Genomic DNA, 25,508 nt, shown 5'->3' with positions numbered 1-25,508 from the left:
AGAAGTCGATGAATAGTCAAGAAGAGATGGACTTGTTGACTAGTGGAGGAGTTGTATTTAGAAGCGCAGAACATTCATTGTAACAGAAGGAAAGGTGAGGCATGGCTACAAAAGTAATAGCTGGCTTAAGTGTACTTACTGTGTGTCTAGTGCTGTTCTAAGCACTTTAGATACCTTAGTTAATTATCATCATGACAACCCTCTGACTTAGGGATTATTATTATCTTCATTTTACAGATGAGAAAACGGAGGCACAGCTATGTCAGGTAGCTAGTATAAAAATACACAACAAATAATGGCAGCAAATAGGTAACTTGCTCAAGAGCCCATGGTCAATAAATAATTTGCCCATGATCATGCAGCAAGTAAATGACAGAATTTGAACTTAGGCAGTCTGGCTCCAGAGCCAGAACTTTTTAACCAGTTGGACAGGCTGCCATTTCTATAATGTACATAGGTTTCTGGATTACTTTTTATAGGAGCATGTAGAAGTTTTAGTACAAGAGAGAATAAACTAGGAAAATTGATACCCTTCCCAGACTTCTTGTATGAGTTTAAAGAGAGATCATGAAAATGACAGTATGGTGGACAGGAAAACAAAATACTTTTATGACTAATTAAACAGCCAATTGAGATCTTTATTTATAAAAAGCAAGATTTATAACTTGGTTCAATATACAGCATCCTCTTAGGTTCTAGGAGATACATAGATAAATACACAGTTCCTACGTTTGAGGTTCATAATCAAGAAGGGTGGGAATATACACTCATAACAGACCATTTTAACAAAACAACTGAAACACTGAGGTTGTTTCAAATTTCTTAACCATTTTGTTAAGAAAATAGTTAAGACATTTCTTTTTTATAAAATGACAATCACTTGATTTTTTACCCAACTTAAAAAATTCATCTATTCTCTCTTAGGAATTGTATGCTGATTTAAAGATGAATAGGAGATAATTCCTACCCCCAAAGAGTTTACCATCTTATAGAGGCATATAGACATTTAAACAGATAATTGTGACATGATGGATAAATGCTTCTGTTAGCACTGAGGACCCAATGGAAATTTTCGAATGAACACAAAAGTAGAAAAAAAAATACAATAAATGTGATAAAGAAAATCCCCAACAAATATTTTAAAGGTGAAATTGCTATGATGCTTTTTATTATTTAGAAAGGCAATTTTGGAGTAGGAAGAAACTGTTAATAGAGAAGCTAGTTAGGATGTAATTGCATGGGTTGATGAGGTCTATACCAAACTCATGGGTCTTTTGTATGGAGAGGAGTTCCAAACAGAGAAAGAATTCTGAAGTAGAGTTGATGGGATTTCTCAGCTATCATTCAGTGTACATTTTTTGCAGAAATAAAATACCATCTTTCTACATTATATTTTTAGTAGTGGGCTTCAAGAAACTCATTGAAAGAATCTGAGGGAGCTATTTTAAAGACTAAGATAACTGATTTTTAGACCTTTAGAAAACTTGCTGGATCTTTTACAATTCAAGTATGTATTTTTATTTTATTTGGCTTATTATTGCAGTTGTGTCATGACAATTCATATGAAAACGATAAAATTTGCCTATTTGAGAGTTTATATTACACAAGAAGTGACAAAATCTTTAAATTGCTCTTGGAATATCTTTTTTAAACATTCATCTTTTTTAGATTTAGAGCTTTTCAGTGAGTCTTAGGAATACTAGCTTAGGGACTTACATGAAGATATTTTTGTGATTTATTTAGGTAAAGCACCTTTTGGGGAAAACACTACACTTTGTGCTTTGGGGAGATTTTTATGAGGAGACAGCCTGTGTTCTCAAGGAACTTTTAAATAAAACATAGTTGAAAGTATTTTTAACTTATTATAAAACAACTAGGTCACTCTATTAAAATAAAGTGAAGCTTTTATGGATAAAATCAGAATTCAAAAAATGAAATATACTATCAGAAAGATATAAAGGAAGACTCTTTAATACTAATTTGAAATTACCAGAAAAAAATAAGGATACTATGGAAAAGAAAATGGAAAACAGACTGTAAAATGTTCAGTAATGGAGGTCTTCATACAAGACTGGAGTTACGGTGTCTTGATGAAGGAACTAAATAAAAAAAAAAAGAGGAAACAAGGATTGAGAGAAGAGAGGGAGAGGGTCAGAGAGAGAGGAAATGAGGAAATGTTTGTGAAGGGAGGACTTGGAAACACCAAACTGAAATGGTAGCAAGATTTCTTTTTTCTGAATATATTCAGAATGGTAATGCTGATGACTTATACATTAAATTATTTAAAGAATTTAAGGAATTGGGGCAGAATTATTTCTGGATAGCTTAAGAAAGCAGAGTGCTGATGCTGAACCCTTAGATGTAAGTCAGCTTTTGTGGCAGGAAGGTTTTCTAACGAAAAAAAATGAAGTGAACCTCGGAGGTAAAAATTGAGTATTAATTTATTATATATAAATAAAACCATCTTCAAACTATTCATTCTCTTTTATTAGACTTTCAGAAAATCAGTATGCATTTAATAGGCACTTTGATTGTATTTTTCATGGCTATACATATTATCACAGTGGGAAAATGTGTTCCTGGTCTGTGGTTTCTCAACCTAGCTGAGCATCAGCAAACTGACAGGGGAAAAAAAAATCTAACTTGGGAAACATGAAGGATTTGAATCACTAAGCATGAACATCCATAACTTCCTTCCTTTTCACATCAATATAATGTTCCACTTTTTTGACTAATGAAAAAACCTGGCAAAAACATATACAAATCAGAATAAAATATGTGCTCTTGATTTTCCCAGTGACCTTTAATGTGTCTCTTTTCTTGAAACTTTTCTTCATGTAGCTTGTTTAACTTAAAGTAAGACCTAGGTTGACATATCTAGGTCTTATCATTAATGGGGGAAGGACAGATCCCTAACTTTACTTGATGTTCTCCATCTTTTAGTTTCAGTTCTAGCTATTCCCTTTTCTGAGAAAACCTTTTAAAATGGGTCAGGCTGCTGCCCTCACATTCTCATATCTTCTAACCACTTACTTCCACCTCCCCTCTATCAAAACTGCCCTAATTCCATCAGTGGCCACTCAGTTTCATTCAATGGCTTTTCTTCTCATCTCTTGATTTCTCTTCTGTTTTTGTTAGAAATCATAGCTTCCCTTTGAAATTCTCTTCTGGACAGCTTTAACAATAGAGAAAGTTCTTACATGTCCAGACAGTTTCAAGAAAAGATGCCTCTTTGAAGGTAACTAGATGAATATAAAACAGCTTTATGATCCTATTAGAATCAATGAGAATGTTTGCTTTTAAAAAAGCATTCTTTTGCTTAGCCTTACTAGTTGATCATATTAATTTAGTTTCATAAATCTATTCATTTACCTAAAATGTACTGAAGACCTTTTATATGCCAGGCACTGTTGTAGGTGCTTGGGATACATAACTAAAGAAGACAGAGATTCCTGCCCTTGTGGAGTTTATATTCATGCATTAAAAACTGCCCGATTACTACTTGTTTAGTATATGTCTGGTTTATGTGTGACTTTTTGAATAATTTGATACCTATCTTGCTTCTAGTGCAGAGTTCAGCACCTGTCATAACTAGCCTATTTCCAAGTCTCTTGATAGCTGCAGTTAATGTTGTACGCTATTAAAGCAATGGCCATATGTAGTTATATTTTTATTAGAAATATTGAAACAATGATTATTTCTATAGATTGTTCTTTTGTTTGGGTCTTCTCTGGTCATAGATGTATACTAGTAGCATTTGGCTTAGTATCCACTAGTATCTCTTAAGTACTAGGGTGCTATATGCAATATAATTACTGTGTCATTACAAGAATAATCAGTAAATTAAAGCTGTTAATCATGTTGTGTTATGAATGACCTAGTTCTTTTTAAATGTCAGTCTGTAAAGATAAATAGTGCCTGGGTTTTTAAGAGAGGAGAAAAGACTTTTCTATTATACCCAGCCAAACAGATGGCTGAGGGTCAGCTAGAAGCTGAATGTTGGTTGAGTTGAATCATATTGTGGTAAAATGTGTATTAGGGACTGTTGACTATTAATCTTAAGGTGTGTGTATGCATGAGTAGGAAGAGATATTCCAGATTCAAAATCTTATATAAATCATTATACAAAGTAATTAGAGCCAACATAACACTTAATCAAGCTGTTTGTCCTTTTCATTTTGTCTGCCGTATTGGAAGCATATCGTAGTAGGATGAGTGGATGTTAGGAGGTCATTGTAGAGGTTGTAGAGTGACTACAGTTGGTGGCAGTGGAAGTAGAAGTGCATGGATTTTGGACAGGTTGGGAAAATAAAATGCATTAGACTTCTTGATGGATTAGTAAAGGATTATGGGACAGAGAGTAATGTCAACCATAACTCCTAGGTTTCTAATTTGGTTGGATTGTAGTGACAATCACTGAGGTAGGATACCCTGGAAAACGATGAGGTTTAGGAAGAAAGAATATGAGTTTAGATTTGAGCATGTTGATTTCTGGAGCTCAGAATACATGGGCATGGATGATAATGCCCAGAGGCAAGAGACTGAAGAGAATTAGATCACTGAGGGAAACTGGAGAGATTAAAAGCTCAGAACACTTAAGAGGTTAATAGAGGAGAAGCAATCATCAGTGGGGTTTGTGGGAGGGGGGGAAAGAGAGTGCCTTGTTATTGAAGCCAAGGGAAACAAAGTGGTCAACAGTGAAAGGAGTGAAAAATATGTCTTTTGTATTTAGTGGCATAGAGAGAGGTCATGTATTGCTTAAGTGAAAACTGTTTCTAGGAGAGATAGAGAAGCCATGTTGAGTTGAGCTGAGGGATGAGTGTGAGGGGAAGAAATAGAGATAGTGAGTATACAGCGATCCTTTGGAGAAATTTGATGTGCAAGGTAGGAGACAGTATGATATCTAGAGTGTGATGTGGGGTGGAATAAAGGTTTCTTTTATAGGAGATATTTATTGGAATTTTCATAGCTGTAGATACACAGTGATGACCTTGATTTCTGTATAACATGTAATCTATTTAATTAATTTGAATTCTTATATGATATTGTACATTATGGGACTCATAATTCAGCATATTTTGCATTTAATTTCATAGGAAATGAGCTTAGCCCTTTGCACACTGTTGTTTTTAGTTAACTCATTTTTTTTTTTACATTAGGAGTACAGAAACTTTCTTAGCCCTCAAACCACATATGTTTTTCCTATTCAAAAGTATAATCAGAATCAAATAATAAATTACAAAAAAGACCCTTTTATGACTGATCCTGGCTCTCTTGTGGTGCAGTATTCTTTTGCTAATCTTTTTTTTAATAGCTTTTTAAAAAAAATTAATTTATTAATTTATTTATGGCTGTGTTGGGTCTTTGTTTCTGTGCGAGGGCTTTCTCTAGTTGCGGCAAGTGGGGGCCAGTCTTCATCGCGGTGCGTGGGCCTCTCACTATCGCAGCCTCTCTTGTTGCGGAGCACAGGCTCCAGACAGGCAGGCTCAGCAATTGTGGCTCACGGGTCTAGTCGCTCCGCGGCATGTGGGATCTTTCCAGACCAGGGCTCGAACCCGTGTCCCCTGCATTGGCAGGCAGATTCTCAACCACTGCGCCACCAGGGAGGGAGGCCCCTCTTTTGCTAATCTTAAATTCAGTTGGATAGTGAAGAAGAGGCAGTAGGAAGGAAATCCATGTGTCATACAGTTTACTCAGGTATAAGTCTTCTCAAGAATAATTAATACTCTGTCTACTTGACATATTTTATGGAACATATTTAGCTATGGTGTTTTTCCAAATTAACTAAATTTATATTTTAATTGAAGTCCATGAGAGAAATTTAAAGACCTGAAATGGGTTTTTTGGTGTATTATTATAAAAACATTCAAGACCGTTGTAAATATTTCAAACAGTATAGGAAAATAAAAGGAGTACTTTCTCTCTTAATTCCATTACATAGATATTTTGGAGTTTATTCTTCCATATTCTTTCCCTGTGCATGTCAAAAGCAGGTTTCAAAATAGTATGTGTTAGGGAGAGAGTGTGAGAGAGAGAATGTGTATTTTAAATAATACCATATATACTATTTTGAAGCCTGCTTTTTTCACTTAGCAGCATAATTATGTTCTTTAATGGTGCCGTAGCATGTTACATCATGTAAGCTCTATCTCTTTTTACTTTGTTTTGCTTCAAGCCTGTCAGTATTATCAGCTTAGGTTCCCTAACTCAACAATATAAACGTTTTCCTTTATGAGGCTGAAAGAAAGCAGAATGGTCATACATTTGATGGTTTATTAAAGATATTAATGAGATGAGTTTACTTGAACTTTCGAGTTATGGAACTTATTACAGTTTTTCCAAGATAGCTGGACTATGAGAGGATGGGGAAAGCATGGAACATATTTTCAGATGAAGGGCATGCCAAAACTGAGGTCTGGCCTGGAGCTGGAAGAGTGTGTAAAGATAGAGAAGTAGGTAAAGTAGATGGGAGGCCAATTTTAGAAAATAGACATGTGGTTTCTATGACTTTTCAGGCTTAAAACTTGAAACCAGAACCTGGGATGTTAACCAAACCAGAGTACCTCATTAAGGTTTGGAGTCCAGATGGTTACACTAGGATCAGCTCTAAGAGATCAAAGGTGAGCAGCGAAGTAGAGATAAAGTCTGAACAAAAAGGCATAGAACATAGCTCCAGGTTCAAGCTAGGCATAGACTGGGAACTACAGTTCAGTTTCTTGTTCAGTTGGACAGATTATCATAGTAGCATACCTACTATGTGATCATTGACTTCATGACAATGTATTTGTCATTGTTGCAATTCTAAACACCCTTGGAAATGGGTAAGGCTGATAAGTGTATGTTGCTGGGGAGTTGGATAGGTTGTATATGTTTTGTAGGAAAGGGCTAGGTTCTTCCTTTAGGAAGCACTTTGGGTCAGGATGTAGAGGTATATAGTCAAGGTGTGATAGGCCCCTGATCTACTTTCAGCATCCCTTGTCCCCAACCCTTACCATACACACGTCATTAGCCAACTTGTCATACATTCATCTTAGGGGATTCAAATGGCTCTTTTTATGCCTTGGAATGCTGCCTAGAAATATATAGTTAACACATTCATTATTCTGAATAGGTTCATAGGATGATTAAAAAGTAAATGAGGAGAAGAAAGAACTTTCCTTGTGGGTGGAATAACATGGTTCACTAATAAAGAAGATGCAATCAAGAAAAAAAGTTGAAGACATTACTAAACTTAAACACTACTATTATTATTTCATGCCCCTCCCTGCCAATTTTCTCCTGATCCAGTCGTGCACTTTTATATAAACTCATCAATATACTTTTCATAACAACAGCAGGTCAGCAGTGGCGAAGGGAGTATGAATGGTTTATTTTCTTGTTTTCTCAGGCACAGTAATCTTGGTGCGCGACCAAAAGGGCTATCTACTCTGGTGAAGAGTGGTGTTCCTGAAGCATTGAGGGCAGAGGTATGGCAATTATTAGCAGGCTGCCATGACAACCAGGCAATGCTGGATAGGTACCGACTTCTTATCACAAAGGTAGGAGATCTTTTCATATTATTCTCACGCAACAGTATATTAAGTAAATCCTGTTTTCATAGCTCCAGTAAGTCATAAATGCTTTGAACTTCTTTAAAAACTCTATTGTTGTTCAGTGAATAGTTGCCTTTTGTTCTAAACACTTGTTGGACAGTGATAAACAATGCACTGTAGTGATCTATGAACACTTAATGCCTTGGCTTTCATTTTTTTATTCTAGTAACTTTATAACTATTTACTAAGTTGGAATATACTTATATTTCAAGTACTCTCAATTAACCTTTCTTACTGTATGAGATTTATGTACAGTTGTACACAGTATAACTGTACTCTAGTATAATTTTAAAGTCAAATTAACTTAAAATGAAATTATAAGCCCTTCTGTGCTTATGTAACCTTACACTTAAATGATGTGGATAGTTGCGCATATCCTTATCCTGTCAGGAGCCTCTGGTTCCAAGGTAAATTCCTTTGCTTATGCCCAAAGAACTGATTTTAGAGCACAGGTAAGGGTAATCCTCGATCCTAGGCTCTCTTCTTAGGTCTTACCTCCTAATTTCTTAATCTACTCTAATAAATCATGGATTTTAAAATAATGGTAACATTTTGTTTGTTTTTTAGAAAATCTCTATTCATAAATGAATTTTTTTGATAAGTAAGACTTTATTCCTCAGGCTATATCAACTTTTAAAATTCTTTAGCCCCTCTGATTCCTTCTTCCCTTCCTTACCTCTTTGCTGCCCTCCCTTTCACAAATATTTTCTGAGTGCCTAGTATATTCAGTCACTGCTAAATTCATGCATTTTTTTTTTAAAAAAACCTTTATACCATTTTTTATGATTAGTATTTTCTATAGTGGGATGTGCAAGATGATCCATTGATGTTGGGGGCAGAGATGTCTAAAGTTCCATTTGCATTTTTTAAGTTACAAATGCAAAATGTTATTCAGCTATACTAATATTTGTTGTGCCATGCTAGGTCCTTGGGTCTGATGGCCACTTGTCCCGTGTGGTTCAGGAGTGACCTGGGGGAAGAAGGGATTTGCACACCTTGGAATGGAATAACAGTGGTGCTCACGCTCGTATATTCGCTTTTAGAATACTCAGTTTTCTTGCAGTTTGCTTGTGTTAGATTAAGTGGATTTACAGGTTATCTAGTTTTAAATCTTCATAGGGTAGGTGGGTGGTTCATAAAGACTGCTGTCACAGGATGTTACATGTCAAGATATTTTAAAAAAATAAACACACTAATCTGTCCTTCAAGCAAAAATTAATGTTATGGTAATGGATGACAAAGCAACTATTTGGGAAATAAATTCATGTTATAGAGAAGGATGTTTGAAACATTTAGCAATTTAAACATTATTATGTGATTTTGTGACTGAAAACTACATGCCTGTGTTATTACAAAACTCTTACCATTTTCTTACTTTAAAATCTGGAATCAGAAATTTCAGGTATGTTTAAAACTTGTGCAAATGGTTGAAGAGAATTTGAGACTGATTGTTAAAAATATGAAAATACAACACCTTCTGGTTTATTTGTAAGAATACTTTGAGAAAATGAGTACTCTCCTAGCCAAATTTCAACAAAATGGTTGATGGGTGGGACTGAAACAAATGATGTGCCTCTGCTTGGATCTATTGCTCTTTGTTATTATTTTCCAGATATGATCATGATTAAAACCATGAACCAAAAAACTGATTTTGGAAAGTTTTCAAACTGTCATTTTATAAACTGCTAAACAAACATATCAAAAGATGAGGAGTCATATTGTATGATTCTATTTATATGAGATGTTTGGAATAGACAAATATAGAGAGACAGAAAGTAGACTAATGTTTGCCAGGGGATGGGGAAGGGAGGAATTGGGAGTGACTGCTAACAGGTGTGGGGTTACTTTTTGGGGTGATGGAAATATTCTGGAGTTAGAGGTGATGGTTGCACAACATTGTGAATATACTAAAAACCACTGAGTTGTACACTTTAAAATGGTGAATTTTATGTCATGTGAAGTTTATCTCAATAGAAAAATTATACAAAATAAAAAAATTTTAAATGACCCATGTTCAATATTGAATAGTATTTTTGTAGCATTTTATTTAAACAAACATTTTTCATTTTTAAATTTTTCTCTACATTTCTATGCTCTATAGTATTTATATTAGTACAGTAGCACTTGTGAATAATAAAAATAAATAATAAATATACGTATATTGGAAGTTTATGCTCAGACATTTTTATTGATGAGGATATCTGAGCAAAAATGTCCAGAGACCATAACTCTTGGCGTCAAATCACTTTTGCACCTAATTAACAAGCTGTATACCTTTAGTGGCTGCTCATGGCGTAGCAGCGACTGTCATATTCCTTCCTCCACTAAGAGGCTTTGTTAGTTCATACCTTTTAATATTTCAGACTTTGGGAGAAAAATGAAAATAGTCTCCCAAAATATTATTTATAAACTCCTGACAATACATATGTTCATATATGTGATACAAGCTTTACCATATATACCAAGCAACATGGTAGTTTTGAATATACAATTTTTAGGAAAAAGTTTAAGATCAAGAGACAGAATGACATAAATGTTTTCATTGAATAAAATATTCCTGGACTCCTTTCACTGTGGGGTTCTGGCTGTGATTTACTTTCTGCCTGTGAAGACTGGAGGGAGGAAAAAAAGCCACATTATTTTTCTCTGGCAGTGGTGGGCAGATGCCTGGGCCTTGCCAGTTGTGAGATTTTGCATCTGCTCTGGGCGTTCCATTCTGAATCACATGCCTTCATTCTGTAGTTCCTTTTTCCTGCAGTTTCCTATCCTGAGTAGCAATAGCAACCTCCTGATTCTTTGGACTGTAGTTGCGGTGGCAAACCTGAAAGCTAGCAGTGATGTTCCCAATCTTTTGGTCTTCCAGTGTGTAAGTGCCTAAGTCCTTGCATTAAATCCTTTTTGAAATACTTAGAGTGGGTTCTATGTCCCTGACTGAACCCTGTCTGATATACTTGGCATATGCTTGCCACCTTGTTGTCACAAGATGGCTGCTCTACATCAAGTGCTGTGTCCAGAAAAGAGAAAAGACAAAGGCAGCCAGACTTGAGGCTAAGGGAACAGTCCTCCAGACTGTCAAGTCTGCCCAAGATTCTGACACCAGCTGCAGGTTTGGGGGTCCCCAGAACCATTCTCACTTCATACCAGTTGGCTACAAATTTGGGGGTCCCCATAGACTTCCTCAGGCATGTAGCAAAGTGTTATACTTACAATTACAGTTCTTTTTTTTTTAATAGCAAAAGGATGCAAATCATATATAAATCAGAACGAGCCAAAGGAAGAAGTACATTGGGCAGAATCTGGGACTGAGAGGGTTCCAAACAGGAAGCTTGCATTGTCCTCAGGGACATATTACCTTCCCAGCATCAATCTGTAGTAGTACCTATCACCATCCCAGGCATTTCAGCAAGCTTTGGTGTCCAGAGTTTTTACTGGGGTTTCATCATATGTATATATGATTGACTGAATCATCGCCCACTTGGTTGAACTCAGTCTTTAGCCTTCTCTTGTTCCCTCCCCTGAGACTGGATTGATATCACCTGGCTCAACACCCCTATCCTCTAATTACATGGTTGGCCAGCTCCCATGCTTAGTCCTCTTATTAGCATAAGCTCTCTAGGGCCCTTCCATGAGTCACCCAAAATGTAAGCATAAACTGTCAGATGTGGTTGGAGGGGCCCACCATGAATAACAAAGATGTCCCTGTCATTTGGGAAATTCCAAGCTTTTAGAGGTTACGTCCCATGAGCCTGGACCTTCCATGAGCCTGAACCTTCCATGAGCCTAGACCTCTTTTTGGCATATCTCTTTTTGACAGAACCAGGTCTGTCACCCTTTTAAATATTTTTTTCCTTAAGCCCCAAACAGCAGCTTCCACTTAATCTCCTTGATCAGGATTCTGTTACATGGCTATCTCCATAGAAAGCTGGGAAATATTTTTTTAAGATGGTACATTGCTGCTCCTCTTCATCCACTGAAATACAAGTTTATTAATAAGGAAGAAAGAGAATAGATACTAGGTAGACAGCTACCTTTCTCTGCTACAGCTGCCTTGTTAGTAGAGACAGAAGTTGAGATCTGTTGTGCAATAATTTATTATGAAAAGCATGTAAACCTAGTAGTTTATTTATTTTAGGACAGCAAATGTTTACTAATCGCCACTTGAGATTGACTAATAATGTACAATTTAAGATAGTATAATAAATATTTCCAACTTTGCTTTATAAGTCAATGACCACATAAAATTTTTAATGTTATTTCTATCATTAACAGTGCAGTTTATCAAAAACATTTTCATACAAACAATGTAGAAATGTGTGGCTCTGATCATGTGCCTTTATTCAGGCTCTCAAGTCATAACATTTCTGTGAGAGGAAGTACAGTGGTATATTTAATTTCATTGTCTTCCTTGCTTCATAGCCAAACATAATAAAAATAAGATGAATAATGTCAGTATTTAAAAAATAATTTTGTTCTTTCTCTATGCTTACGGGTAGAAATGAGACAGCAAGTGCTTGTAGCCAAGAGCATTAAGAATGCACTTTGGTGGTGAATGCATATGAGCTTAGGAGCTGCTCAGGAGAAAGAACATAAACACCCAGAGGATTTTCAGTAAGAAGTACCTGCATATTTGGCACTTTCTTGCCCAAAGCTGGTAGTATTTTCTTTTGGTCCAGTTGATTTTTCCTCTCTTATTAAGGGAACGGAAAGATTTCAAGGTCAGTTAATAACATGGTTCAGCTTGAGCATATAAACTTGCTAAAGACCTCCCAAAGACATCAGATTATATAGGGAAGAAGGAATACGAAGTATTTACAGAAAACCTACTAAGATTTGGCTTCTATGAGAAAGTAGTCTGTTTATCCTTAAATCCTATAGTATATAGTGCGCTAGTCCACAATTTGAAAAAACAAATCACATTCTGAAGCATCCTTTTCAGGTTAGATGGCATATAGCAGGCTGGATCCAGCCTATCATATGCTTTGTGTAATCATCAATAAATACATTAAAGAATAATATACATTTCTGGCTCAAGCTTGTACTTTCTGTTTTGCCATAGACATACTACTCTTTATTACTTACTCTCTGTTCTTCATACGTTGTAATACCTGACCAGCCCTCAAATATATTTGATTTTGTGACTCCATTATGTTAGCATATCGATCATTGCCTCAGGGGAGGGAGCTGTCACAGTGTGCTTTTACTTGATTAAGGTCTACTTCACCAGTAGACTCTAAACTCCAGGGGAGCAAGGACCACAACTGTTTTACTCTTTGTGGATACCCTGTGTCTGGTATAGGGCCTGGCATGTACTGGATGAGCAGTAAAATTTGTTTTTGTCCCTCTCACGAGGGACCCAAGGTTATTTGTTGACTTATTCATATAGTCATTTATTCTTTTTTTTTTTTCTTCTTCCCCTAAATTGTAAGCCTTACATTGTGTTGTGGATAAAGCTCGTAAAGTGTGAAGCACAGTGTCTTTTTCCAGGAATTTTATCATCTAGTTGGGGAGAGCACAGCAATGGGTTAATTTGAGCAGCAGGTCCTGGTGTGCTAGCCTATGTTGTTTTGCCAGGGAGTAGGTAGGAGCCACTCAGAATTACTGGCATAGAGAGTTTTGCAATGGCCAGTGGGGCATGTAGATTGAGCCACCCTGAATCTTAGTAGGTCAAGGCTAGAGAGTAATATTGAACAGGCAAGAGGGCTGGGGTTACAGTGTGGAACAGTCACTCTCTCTGGCCTTGTTGTTTTTGTAGTGTAATCTACGGAAAATAAAACTTTGCAAATCTTTTTGACTGATAGGAAAAGACTCTAGGGACCAAAGGTTTAAAAAGGATGAAACACTCTAGACTAGATTTAAGATGAAGCAGGACAGGAGCTGCAGGCCAACTGGTAACCTTAATCTGGAGCCGAGGACCAAGCAGGACCAGCCAAAAGAGCTGATCCATCTAAATAATGGAGAAATTCTGTTGATCCCACTGGCAGCATCAAGGAGCTTTTAGGCACAACTTGCCTTGGTGAAGGCTGCAGCTCCACTTTGGGAGGAAATGTTGGTGCTCACTCTGGAGGGAGACCGTGGGTTCAGATTTCAAGCTCTGCTGGTTAGTAGCTTGTGACCTTGGGCAAGTCCCTTAATTATCCTTAGTCTCAATTCCCTCATTTGTAAAATGGGCTTAATAATACATATCGTACAGAATTGTTGTGAGGATTGAATAAGATAATTCATGTAAAGCACTCAGAGCATGCCTAATATATGGTAAGCACTCATTGTGATAGGGGACGGGGAAAATTATAAAGCAGTATATGCTTCAATGTTAAATGAGTGGCACAGAAAAGAACTTTAGGAAATATGGAGATTACTATGGGTTCTTGATGTCTGTGCAGGTTTCAGGACACCCATCTGAGAAATAAAGAGAAAGAAGGAAAACAAGATGTGTGTAACACTCTGTTATGTACTTATGCCACTAATTCATTCTTTCATTTATTAAACATTAAGGTGTCTTCTGTGTTAAGAGTAACACTGATATCCTACCTTGTAGGAACGTACAGTCCAGTGTAGGAGGCAGTCCGGAAAGCAGAGAAATGGTGATGACATGGTTAAGTGCTGTGACAGAGATATGAACAAGGTGATAAGGGAGCACAGAGACTGGAGCAGCCAACTCTGCCCAGGAACAAAGAACAGGAGGGTATGTTTAGTCTGAGGCAATGCCACTCCCAAAGACACAGAGTTGTGAAAGGTCCTGCCATGGTCAGAGGCTGTGGGAAGTTCAGTATGACCCACGGGGACACTCTACACCGTAAACTCTAAGTCAGCAAGGATTGTGTATGGATTTTGCTCACCGCTGTGATCTTACCACTCAACGCTAGGACTGCCCTCTAGCAGATGCTAGAAAACACTTGCTGAGAGAAGTAGTGGAGTGTGTGATGGGCATTATGTCTAGTGCTTTCATATGCCCTTTCCATGTAAACCTGACAGCTTCAGTGATATAACTCCCATTTTTACCATCAGTGAGATAGGAGGTTCAGAGAGTTTAAGAGACACACAGTTACTAAATAGCAGAGTCAGTATTTGAATCCACAAAGTAGAAAACTCTAAAATAGAAATGAAAGAGGGCATTCTTACATTTTGTCTTTTAAAGATCCTTTGGAAGGGAAAACTCTTTCTCTGTATTTTCCCCATCATTTAATCCTTAAGGGTAATAAAAGTTTAAAGAAATAAAAGCAGTACTATCCCTTTTCTCTACTTTTGCTATTCATTGTATGGAAATGAAATTTATAATTTACTTGAGGAATTATTCTGTTTATTTCAAGACACATGTGTAAACCTTCTAAATGATGGAAATGTTCTAAACAGTACTTTCTAGAATTAGTGATAGAAAAGCCAAAATCACCTAACTTCAAGCCGTCCCTTTTAAAGTGGGTCTTCACACCATCTGTCCTAAAGTGGACTTGCGGCTTCAACCACTGTCTGCTGCTACATGATTTCTGCCAGAGGCTGAGGGCACCAACACGTTGATGAATCCGTGGCAGACTTGTACTGCATATTTCTGGAAGTGTAAGTTCTTTATTGCTTATCATTGAGATTTCTTGTTATTTCTATTAAATTAGCATTCTTCATAATATTGAGGTGATCTGAAAGGACGATGGAAGGATTGTGACCTTGCTACCCCTTATAGAAACAAACAGAATTTAAAGCTTCTAAACTTAGGATTAAATCTTAATTGCTGGCTTTAGGAGCCACTGAGTAAATGATCACATTTTCACACAGTATGAGCCATTTGACATAGGGAAGATCGTGTGTGTTTTAGGGAAACCTGAATTTTATGTAGCTTTACAGAACTGTATGTGTTATTTTAGTAATTACATGGTATGTGTGGTATAGTTTATCAAGTCTGCTGATACTGCTTATATAGCATAGGAAATATTAGACTATAATTCTGTGCTTTTTTGTAGAAGTGATCTAATTGATAGCATTCATACTTTATATTTTGTTAAAATCAAAACAAGTTTTTAATTGATAAGCTTTCAGAAATATCATCATAACTCATTTCCTTCTCTCACTTGAATTTGTTTTTTTCCAAATGAATCTTCTCTTCAAGAAGTTTATGTATATATGTGCACACACACATACATTTTCTTTTTAAAGGACTTAAGTTCTAGTGTTAGATTGACCTGAATTTGAGTCTTGCACCTCCCATGTATTAACTTGTGATCTTGAGAAGTTATCCCAACTTTCTAAGCCTCAGTTTCATCGTTTGTAAAGCAGGGATAAGAGTACCTACTGTGATTGTTGCGGGAATTAAATAAAATGATAAAGTGCTTGGTACATAGTAAGTATTCAAGATATGAATGCATGATATTAGTAATAATGGATATTGCTATCAGTGTATATTTCTGCTTTAATATGTGTTTGACAACTTCCAGTCGCATAATTTTCATGAGAGCATATTATGTGAACAACAGCTGATGGAATTGAGAAGTGATCTTTTTAGAAGTATGAAAAGTCAGATTTGTCTTTTTCTAATTTTTTTTTTTTCTGACTAGTGAATATCTTGGAATGTTTGCATCCTTAGGCTTGACTTTGTAATGATTATATGAATTATTATTTCAGTGATTATGCATATTCAAGTATATCATAAAGTCAAATGATATTCTCTAAAAATCACTCCTGATGCCTGTATGATCTAATCAAGACTGCAAGGCAGATATCAATCTCATTCACTTATTAATTCACTCATTTAGTAACTCTTTATTGAGCATCTTTTATGGGCCAGGCTCTGTGTGGTTTCTAGGCCTATGTAGACAAAATGGGCTCTCAACCTTGAGGAGCATGGTCTAGGGAAAGCTAGGCCAGTACACAGATAGATCAAATATATGATGATACAGGTTATAACACGTATCTTAATCAAGTGTGTGGAATACAAAAGAGTCAGTGACAACTCTGCTTGGGTAAGTCAGGGAAGACTTCATGGGGAAGTTAATGTCTGAGGTGGGAATTAAATATGTCTGAGCAAGATAGGAGAGGGAGTACAGTATAGGAGTGGCTTATGTAATGATTCAGCTGCCATTTCGTGACTTAGCTTGGATTATCCTGGAAGCCTTAGGAAGTGAAGTCAATGTGCTCCTTCCTTCCCTCACTTCCACCTCAATTGGCCAACCAAATCCACTATTTATGGGTCAGTGCTTGTCCCCTGGTAAAATGGGAAGAACATAATACAAGTTTATTCTTGTTATAATAAATATGTGAAGTGAAAAACCTCAGGAAATATATTAAAATGATATATTTAGTTGATTACCTAGGGTCGATGTAATAGAATTTTAACAAGTAATTTTACAGTACCTATTTAATAAATGTTTGAGTACCTATTGTGTGCCAGGTACTGTGCTAGGATGGTAATGCATATTAATTTTTAAAATCAATGAACTGAAAAGTACCATCTATTGGCTAAATACAAAACAGTATAAACTTGCAAAGACAAAGTCTAATTTGGTAAAGTACAGAGAGCATGTGTTTAAACCTCTATCAGAGAGTAAAAAGGGCAAAGTTGCAAGTATTACTTTGGTAGTTGCTGCCAAAAATCTTTTTTGGAATATAAATAGAAAACAATGATAAGAGTGGCCTGTTTTAAGATTCTGCAACTCTGTTTTCTTGAGCATTGTATAGACAGATGAAGCTTCACTGTGTTTATTCTTGTCAGATTATTGGTACCGCTCAGAGTAAAGCCTGTCTTCTCTCTGTTCTCCAGTGCATTATTGTAGCAGATGGCTTTTAATAAAACATGTAGCTAAAGAAAAATTTTTACCCTATTTTAGTGGAACGTACTATAATTATAAATACTGGACAGTCTCAAGAGGAAATGTTTAAATTGGTATTTTTCTTATGATCAAATAACATTTAGTGAATATTTAATTGAAAAGTCAAATTATGGTATCAGTTATGTATTTTTTTAATTTAAGTTTCCACAACTAAATTAAACTTTGTACATCACTTAGCCAGGTAGATATTTGCTTTTTCTTTACATGGTTTATTTTTTAAAAATTCAATGCTGTATGTTAGTCAAATAACACTCAACACTAGTTTTGTTGAGAGGCAGGGCATTGCTTAATTACATAGCTGCTCTGTTCTCTGTCATCACCTTGTCTAGTTGTAGGAAATGAGCTTTTTGATAGAATGGGGTTACTCCTGCTGAGTCTGTACCATTGGTATTATAAAAATCACAGACTCTTGTACTGGTATATTACTGATGTAGCCATAAAATTTAAAAATTTCTCCAGAAAATTCATAGTTCTTTAAAATTTATTAACCAAAAAAAATAAAGGGGGCAAGGATACGAAAGAATACTCACTGTGTTGTAATGTAAATGACTTGAACATGTACATAGTAGAAGGTCTTTACTAAAGGAAACTAAGAATTATTGAGATTCTTTAAGAAAATGTACCTTTTATTTCCTCTTTTCTTACATAATAAGGGCGATGGTTTCTTACTACATAATTATACCTTTGCTTATTATTTTTTTCACAGCATAATTTTTATTAAATTTTCTTTGTTCTCATTACCTGAGGTCTTTCATTTTCTATCATATCAATATTGACACCTACGTGTGTAAAAACTATGATTATATATGTGAATCTGAGAACTCAGAGTTTTCCCGCCAGCATTGATACGTTTCTGTAAAAATTTAAAAATATACTCCTAATTGTTTTCATGTATTTAAGTGATAATGTTCTGCTTCTAGTGGTAAGTGTTGTTTTTGTTATTCTTTAAACATAGTACATGGTTTTGAGGTTGATTAAGGAAAAGATGATTTTGTAATGAATTAGAGTAGGAGTACACTGTTTTGAGGGAAGACTGGGCTATTGCTGAGCATGGATCCGTGACATAAAAGCTATATTTATAGCTATAGAATTAAGGATAAGAGGAAAGCATTGATATTTTTCTTAAATCTCACAATTTTCAAGAGCCTGAGATTATAATGTGATTCCTGGATCCCAGTTTCATCATAACTTTATGGACTTATCTGCACATATTTCTAGAGCATATTTATATTTTATTGGGTAACATAGTGTGCTGAGTTTTCTCCAGGGTTTTGCTTTGGCTTTGATTTACTTTTCCATTCAAATTTATGTTTAGATATGTTTACCGTTAATTAGTGCCAAGGTTAAAAAAGGAAGAGACAGCGGATACCTATGAGGCAGGCACCAAAACTCCCTCCCCAACATATCACACGTTTCTGCTTGTATTTTGGTGACAGTTCTATTTGCAGCTTCTTGCTTGATTACTTCATGAATTTCTCAGTATCTTCCCTTTCTCTTTTTGTGTCTCTTTATAGTTTATATTTCTTTGTCTCTCCATCATATCTTTCATTCTTTTTTTTACCTGCCTCCCTTTCTTAATTGTCATAATGTAGCTCTGAAAAGTGATTTTTTGTTATTTGTTGTTTTATATTTGCTGGGTTTCACGTTCCCTTGAATTTCTCAGATTAGGCTGCTTTTTACTCGCATGGCTTTTAGTTGATTTTTAAACTAACAAGACAGTAGACTGTGTCATCATAGAGTAGAGAAACTGTCATTTTGTTGTACTTTGTATCCCCAGAGCCTGGTATTAGTCCTTAATAAATATTTGTTGAATGACTGTATGAATTAAATTCTATAGGTCAGTGCTCCATGATTTGAATAGAAAAAGTAGGGGTTAATGGCTATGGCATTGTGGTGAAGAATTTGATTAGAATTTATGAATGTTGTTTTTTTTTTAATAGAACATTTCAAGTTATAGACCAGAGATGATTAATTGAAGTCTCACTTTTTTCATCACATTTAATGAGTAGCTCTTAGGGACCAGACACAAGACTGGTCCTTGAAAAGTTGTCTTTTTAATTTATTCTTTTTTGTTATAAAATAAATAATTACTTCTTTCGAGCTTATGGAGTTGATATTTAATTGTTAATATACACACACAAAGACCCCAGAATATGACATGGAGAATGTCTCCTATTGCAAACTCATCCTAGTTCCTACTTCCTTTTTCCATCAAATAGGAAAAGAATAAACAAATGGAAAAAACCAAAAGAATCAATGAATAAATTTAAGGTTATTGTAGGCCTTAGAAAAATTCAGTTTCTTTGTGAAATTTCTTGAGCTTCTTCAAAAGATACTAGGTAAAAATACCATGTTGGGAATACTATTGATGCTGCAAAATTTTTTCAGACCTTAAAGCTTTATTTTATAAACTGGCTTTTGGTTTAATTAATATATTCATTCCATAGAGTGTTTCAAACTTAAGTATTGTAATTAATTCAACATGTTGCAATTTTAAAAGAATAGTTATACCATAACACCTTATTATGATTCTCATTTGATTCCTTTTTATCTCTGTATTAAACCTTTACTTTTTCCAGTGTCACAATTTATTTTATTAGTTATACTTCTATTAAGCACACAATGGACTTTAATTTTTTATATACAAACATTTTTATTCCTAATGAAGGATGAATAGACTAGGTAAAAGTTGCTCAGAACTTTTAATATCTGGATTGGAATATTATGGGTATGCACACTTTCTTCTACAAGAGAGAGCTTTACTTGTTATTACTGTCAGAATAATTCAATCACTTCTACCCTTTAAGAGGATGATCTCTGACATGTTTATAAAAGCTACTTAATCTTTTAATAGATGACTAATTTTTTGAAGACAGCATCATGAAGCTTTTACCTTGATACCTGCAAAGACGATGCGAAAAGGAGCAATTCCATTGAACTCTTTAAACCTTCAGTTCTTGTTTGAAAAAGTATAATGGTAATTTTTAATTGAATGCTTATCTTATTTTTCTACCCATCTGTCTAGTTGGTACTTAGGTACTCTAAGTAAGGTTCTGTCTTTTCATACAGATTATTTAATCAAAGTCTCTGAGGCTCTCTTACTTTACTTTCTAGGGACCTCAGATCTTTACTTTGAAGGGTTTCAAAGCTCAGGTATATGCAAAGATGATTTGGGTATGTTTACAAAATTTGTCTCATTCAGTCCTATAGAGTTGATCATGCAGTCAAAAGGGAAATTGATCTTTATTACATACTATTTAAAATCAAGATTTTCTAAGTAAATAAAACTATACCAGAAAAAAAAAAAAGAAAAAAAAAACTATACCAGAATCTTAAATTAAGGAGGTAAAGGAATTCCCCTAGATAATCTACATGTTCTTTTTTCCTGTTGGGGCTGATGACATACCTCTCCACGTTGAGCTATAGTTTTCCAGCTTACTCTTTCTGAGAAAAGATCCTTTCCCATTGGAACAGAAATTAGATTGAGCTTGATCCTAGAGAAAAGGTGATACCTAGTTGTACCATGAGGAGAATTGTTGTTCGTCCCAGTGGCACAGTGTAGTCTTGCATTAAGTGTTCTGAGACTAATTAATCAGGAAATGACTCTAATTAAAAAGGAAACTGCTCATCAGCTGCCTTCTCAGGCTATTTTACAGAAAGAAACTGTAGACTTAGCTACTTGCTCTCTAGCTTCTAGCAACATTCTTTAACTGCTTATGTCCCAGGTGAAAGGGGTAGTTTAGGGATTTCTAGCAGATTATTTTGTAGTAATAAACTTTGATATTTAATGGACTTGTTTTCAGATGTAAATTTACATAATAGCAATAATACTGGAGTTAGAATATTTTGGTTGATCTGCAAGGCTTTTTAACTTGTAATCTTATCATGTTTTTTAAATCCTGGAACAAGCCATGCTATATAGAAAGAATATTAGTAGATAACATTTGGGTTTGTATGTAGATACATATAAATACAAACAAACATATATATGACATACAAGATCAAAATAAACATAAATATCTAACAACGATTAGTGAATTTACCTGTTTAAATCACAGTGGCATTTCTGTTAGCTTAACAGTCTATTTGGCTTACCTGAAGTCGTCTTAGAGAATTACTGTATAAGAGAAGTTACTTCACAAGGGTGTGTGCTTTATGTATTATATGTCTTGTTTCCCAGGCCTGTTTATGTTTGTATGATGATTATTATATCCAGCATGTCAGATATTTCTTAATTTACCAAATGGTAATTGATTATGAACTGCTTATAAAAACTTTATAATTTTTCCTGGTGTTGCTTTTGTTAATTTTACTTCCAATCTTTTGATATTTGTCCTAATACACAGAGGTTTATTAATTTCTAAAATGGGCAGGTAGTTGGAAAAATTAGGGAGGTAAGAGCTGGAAAGCTACCCTCAGCAAGGGCGGGAATTGTAACTTACTCTTCCGTGTATCCTTACCACTCTCCCATTCCCAACCATTGGCACATGGTAGAGTCAGAGCATATGAAGCTGATTTGAATTGTGGCCTTTTGGGGATCAATTTATTCTGTGCCATTATTTCAAATCAGTTGTAGTTCAAGGTGGTAAATCTTGTACAAATGATTGCTGGTACAACACAATCTAATATTTACAAACCTCATGGCATGCTTAGCCAGGGCAAACATAGTCTTATGAAAGAAAGAGCAATTGATTTTTAAAGGTAGATGAATTTCTATTAGACTTGTAGTTTGTGGAAACAAAGGAAGAAAAGTTATTAACCCCAGAATGCCACTAACCTACATTATACGTGATGGGTCTGATGGGAGCAAGACAGTGTCTTGAACAAGAACAGTATTAAAGCCAGGAGCCATAGCTTTTATTCAGGTTTTATATCCGGTCTTATTTTTGTTTCGGGTTTTCTTTGAACTTTAGGTGTATGGATTTGTGTTAATATGAATAACTCAGTTACTCAAATGTTCACCTTATTTGAAGTATTCTCATATGTTTATTTAATACATTAATTTTAAGAATTGATTTAGAAACATTTATTAATTTATCTTTGTGACTTATCTATGGAATAGATTGATTTCAAGTAATAGTATTACAAGTTAATGCAGAAGTCTAAAGGTTTAAATATACAGCCCAAGGTCAAATGTGTGTCAGAAGTAGAAATAAAAACTGGACTTACCTTAATTTATCTGTGGTTTCTAACTCTCTTTTTAATGTTTTGCATTGAACATTGCTTGGAGCATACGGTCATAGAGAATATTTCTTCTTTATATTGTGATAAAACTGCAGGATTATTAAAGTTTTCATTAATAAATACTACCTCCTGAGACTAAACACTAAGAAGCAACTTGCTGGCTTTCCAGAGCTGGCCTTTTGAATGCTGAGGCATGACAACACATGTGTAGAACTTGTTTTGTTTGTTATCTGGGTTGCTCACCAGTGTTGATACCTACCCTCCAAGGTGTACACATGGCAGTGGATGAAAACTGTGCCTTACCCCAAAATGATGCTGAACTGTTCCAAATTAGGCACTCAAGTCACTTAATTTTCTTAGGTAACAGGTCATATTCAGATTTAGCAAGGTAGTAGATATTATTTCCACTTATATTGTTTGTGGAACTCTACATAGAATGATTTTATTACCATATAAGAGAGATTCTCTTGGTATTAAATTCTGTCCAGTTTGTACCAAATTCGTTGGTGTCTTAAGTCACTGACAATTCTTGAATATAGGGTCCTCTGGTGACATATTAATACTTTGAGAGAATGGTTACGATTAAATCATGACTATGTCTTTTTATTCTGGAGATAGAGATAGATGTTCTTTAACAATGCCTACAGCAGTGAAGCATCCTTGAAAAACAAGAGAAACCCATGTCTTATAGCGGTAATTTTAAAGGTGATTTAAGAATCGTATAATGCTTCAGGGGCACTCCAAAGAGTCTTTAAAGAGTGTTTAGTCCCATGAAAATATGTCAGTAAAACTAAATGCCAGCATTACGTCACTTTGATCCTATGTAGAGTATAAACTTAGAATACAGTCTAAGATGCTGATTCCATATCCCTCTGCAAGTTTTGATTTAATCATTTAAACACTGAGTCAGTTCTTGAGAATCTGTTTTTGGTTTGTTTGCATTCAGTTCTAAGTTCACTGTCGCCTTTTTTTCTTCTTGCCAGAAACATTATCTAGGACAGACCTCTACATTTAATGGGCATTCAGAATACCTGTGGATCTTGTTAAAACGCAGATTCTGATTCAATAAGTCTGGGATGGGGATGGCGATGCTCATTTCTAACAACCCATCAGGTGATGCCAACACTGCTACTGGTCCATGAACCACACTTTGAGTAGCAAAGGTCTGGGTCCTAGACCTTAAACTCTAGAATGTTTCTGAAGTATTTTTTGAATGATTATTAGCTCAGTGAATGGGTGTAATGACTCCTGGCTTATTTTAGTTAAGAAAGATAAAAATGCTAAAAAGCCATAACATAGTTTACTATTTACTGCAAAATAGTTAAATTTTTTTTATAATCACGGATAGCCTTCATTAATAGAGAGTTTACAGATGGACAGATGAGACAATATAGTTTAAAAAGTAAAATAGTTATACAGTAGTTCCTTATCAAAAGAATACTATGTAAATAAATATAAAATGGATTAAATATAGTTGCCTTATAAGGTTTAAGGTTTTTTCGTTAATTTATGTTTTATGTAACAAACAAGTCATGTGATATTTGGCTTTTACTTGATGCAAAAGAAGGAATGAAAGTCAGAGAATCAGAGAAGTAGAAGATGATTCTTCTGAACAATTTTTCTCTCCTGGGTTTTGGCTGTCTACTTTCATTTTTGATTCAGGCTTCTTCTTTAATTCTCAGAATGTGTGGAGCCTTTTACGTTTTCCACTTGAGCCTAAAGAACAAGAATTAAATTTTACTTCCATTAATCTGCATTCCTGTATTACTCGACCCATCCCATTTAAAACCGTAATACATTTTACTTCCCAGGAAGAAAAGTCCTGTTTCCCATTCCTTCTGTTGGGTTATAGTGGAGAAGAGTCCTTCAGTGAAAGAGCCAACCACATTAATTTGAAATGTTCTGTCTTGGAGATAGTAGCTTAACACAGAGTTTAAGGTTATTGGAGGGCTTTTTTTTCTTTTTGGAAATGGGTGAATATGTAGCCAGAAAAATACTGTGACAAACAGCCCTCTGGGGAAACCCGGCCAGTGCCTTTGCTGTGGAAGTGAAGTGACGCATATAAAATGCATTAACCCCCAAAGCCTCTTTATTTATATTACCTTTTAGAAATCACTCCCAGGAAGAAAATGAGTTTAGATATTCTTCATGACATATTTGATCACTGACATAGATATAATTGTATGAATCTTGAACATACTACGTATTAATCTAGATTATTGATTTAGAGACCATTAGGTTGAATGTTACTAATTTAATTTGTGGGAGTGCTTTTTAAATGATACTCGTCGTTCGAGACATGTTTGGTATTATGCTAAATACCCAAGAGGATTTATAAACTAGCTTTTAATTTTCATTTCTAATATACCTTTCATCTCTGCCTTTTATGCTACTTAGTTTTGTCTGCGTAGCCAATGTGAATTCAGATTTTGGGCTTGAAGCATATATAATTTTTTTGGGGGGGAGCAGGGGAAGCTTTTTAAGGAAAATAATCTTTTTTTGCAAATTTTACCAAAGCATATAATAATGTGAACATATTTCTGGGACCCTTCCAGAACAGAATGAAGCTTAAGCTAAGCTTTATCTTTTGCCAGTATCTCAAACTGAGAAAATACTTTGTACTTTTTTTCCTGTCGAAATGTAGCCCAGTATAGTTGGAAAGAGTATAGTTAGGATTCAAACACGGGCTTTCTCCATCTTTGCTATTGCTAGAGCCCTAGGTACATCTTTTTCCAAGACGACAACAGTAACTTTCTCAATGGTCTTCCCAATTCCATTTTTTCATACACCGCCCCCTTCCCTACAGCCTGTTTTCCATATTATGGCCAGAAAACGCTTTTTAAAAAACTTTCATTGATGCATTTAGGATAAGGAACAAAATCCAGATATTTATTACTATTTTCAGTGTTCTTCATTCATT

At 35.2% G+C, this 25,508-nt stretch overlaps 1 protein-coding gene across 15 annotated transcripts in view; it reads left to right on the top strand.

The window, feature by feature from the left end:
* Window positions 1-25,508, top strand: part of RABGAP1L (RAB GTPase activating protein 1 like) — a 786,837-nt gene that overhangs the window by 290,526 nt on the left and 470,803 nt on the right. For all 15 annotated transcript variants that reach the window (XR_014256708.1, XR_014256709.1, XR_014256710.1 and 12 more), the window contains one exon: window positions 7,388-7,538. Coding sequence is in view for 6 of the 15 variants with exons in the window: in XM_082437232.1 (XP_082293358.1) it covers window positions 7,388-7,538 (151 nt within the window). In the remaining 9 variants the exon portion in view is untranslated. The remainder of the gene's footprint in view (window positions 1-7,387; window positions 7,539-25,508) is intronic.

Source organism: Balaenoptera physalus (assembly GCF_965194825.1).
Source record: "Balaenoptera physalus genome assembly, chromosome: 1".
Taxonomy (NCBI): domain Eukaryota; kingdom Metazoa; phylum Chordata; class Mammalia; order Artiodactyla; family Balaenopteridae; genus Balaenoptera; species Balaenoptera physalus.
Note: the sequence above shows the minus strand (reverse complement) of the source record. Positions and strands in the feature narration are given on the sequence as shown.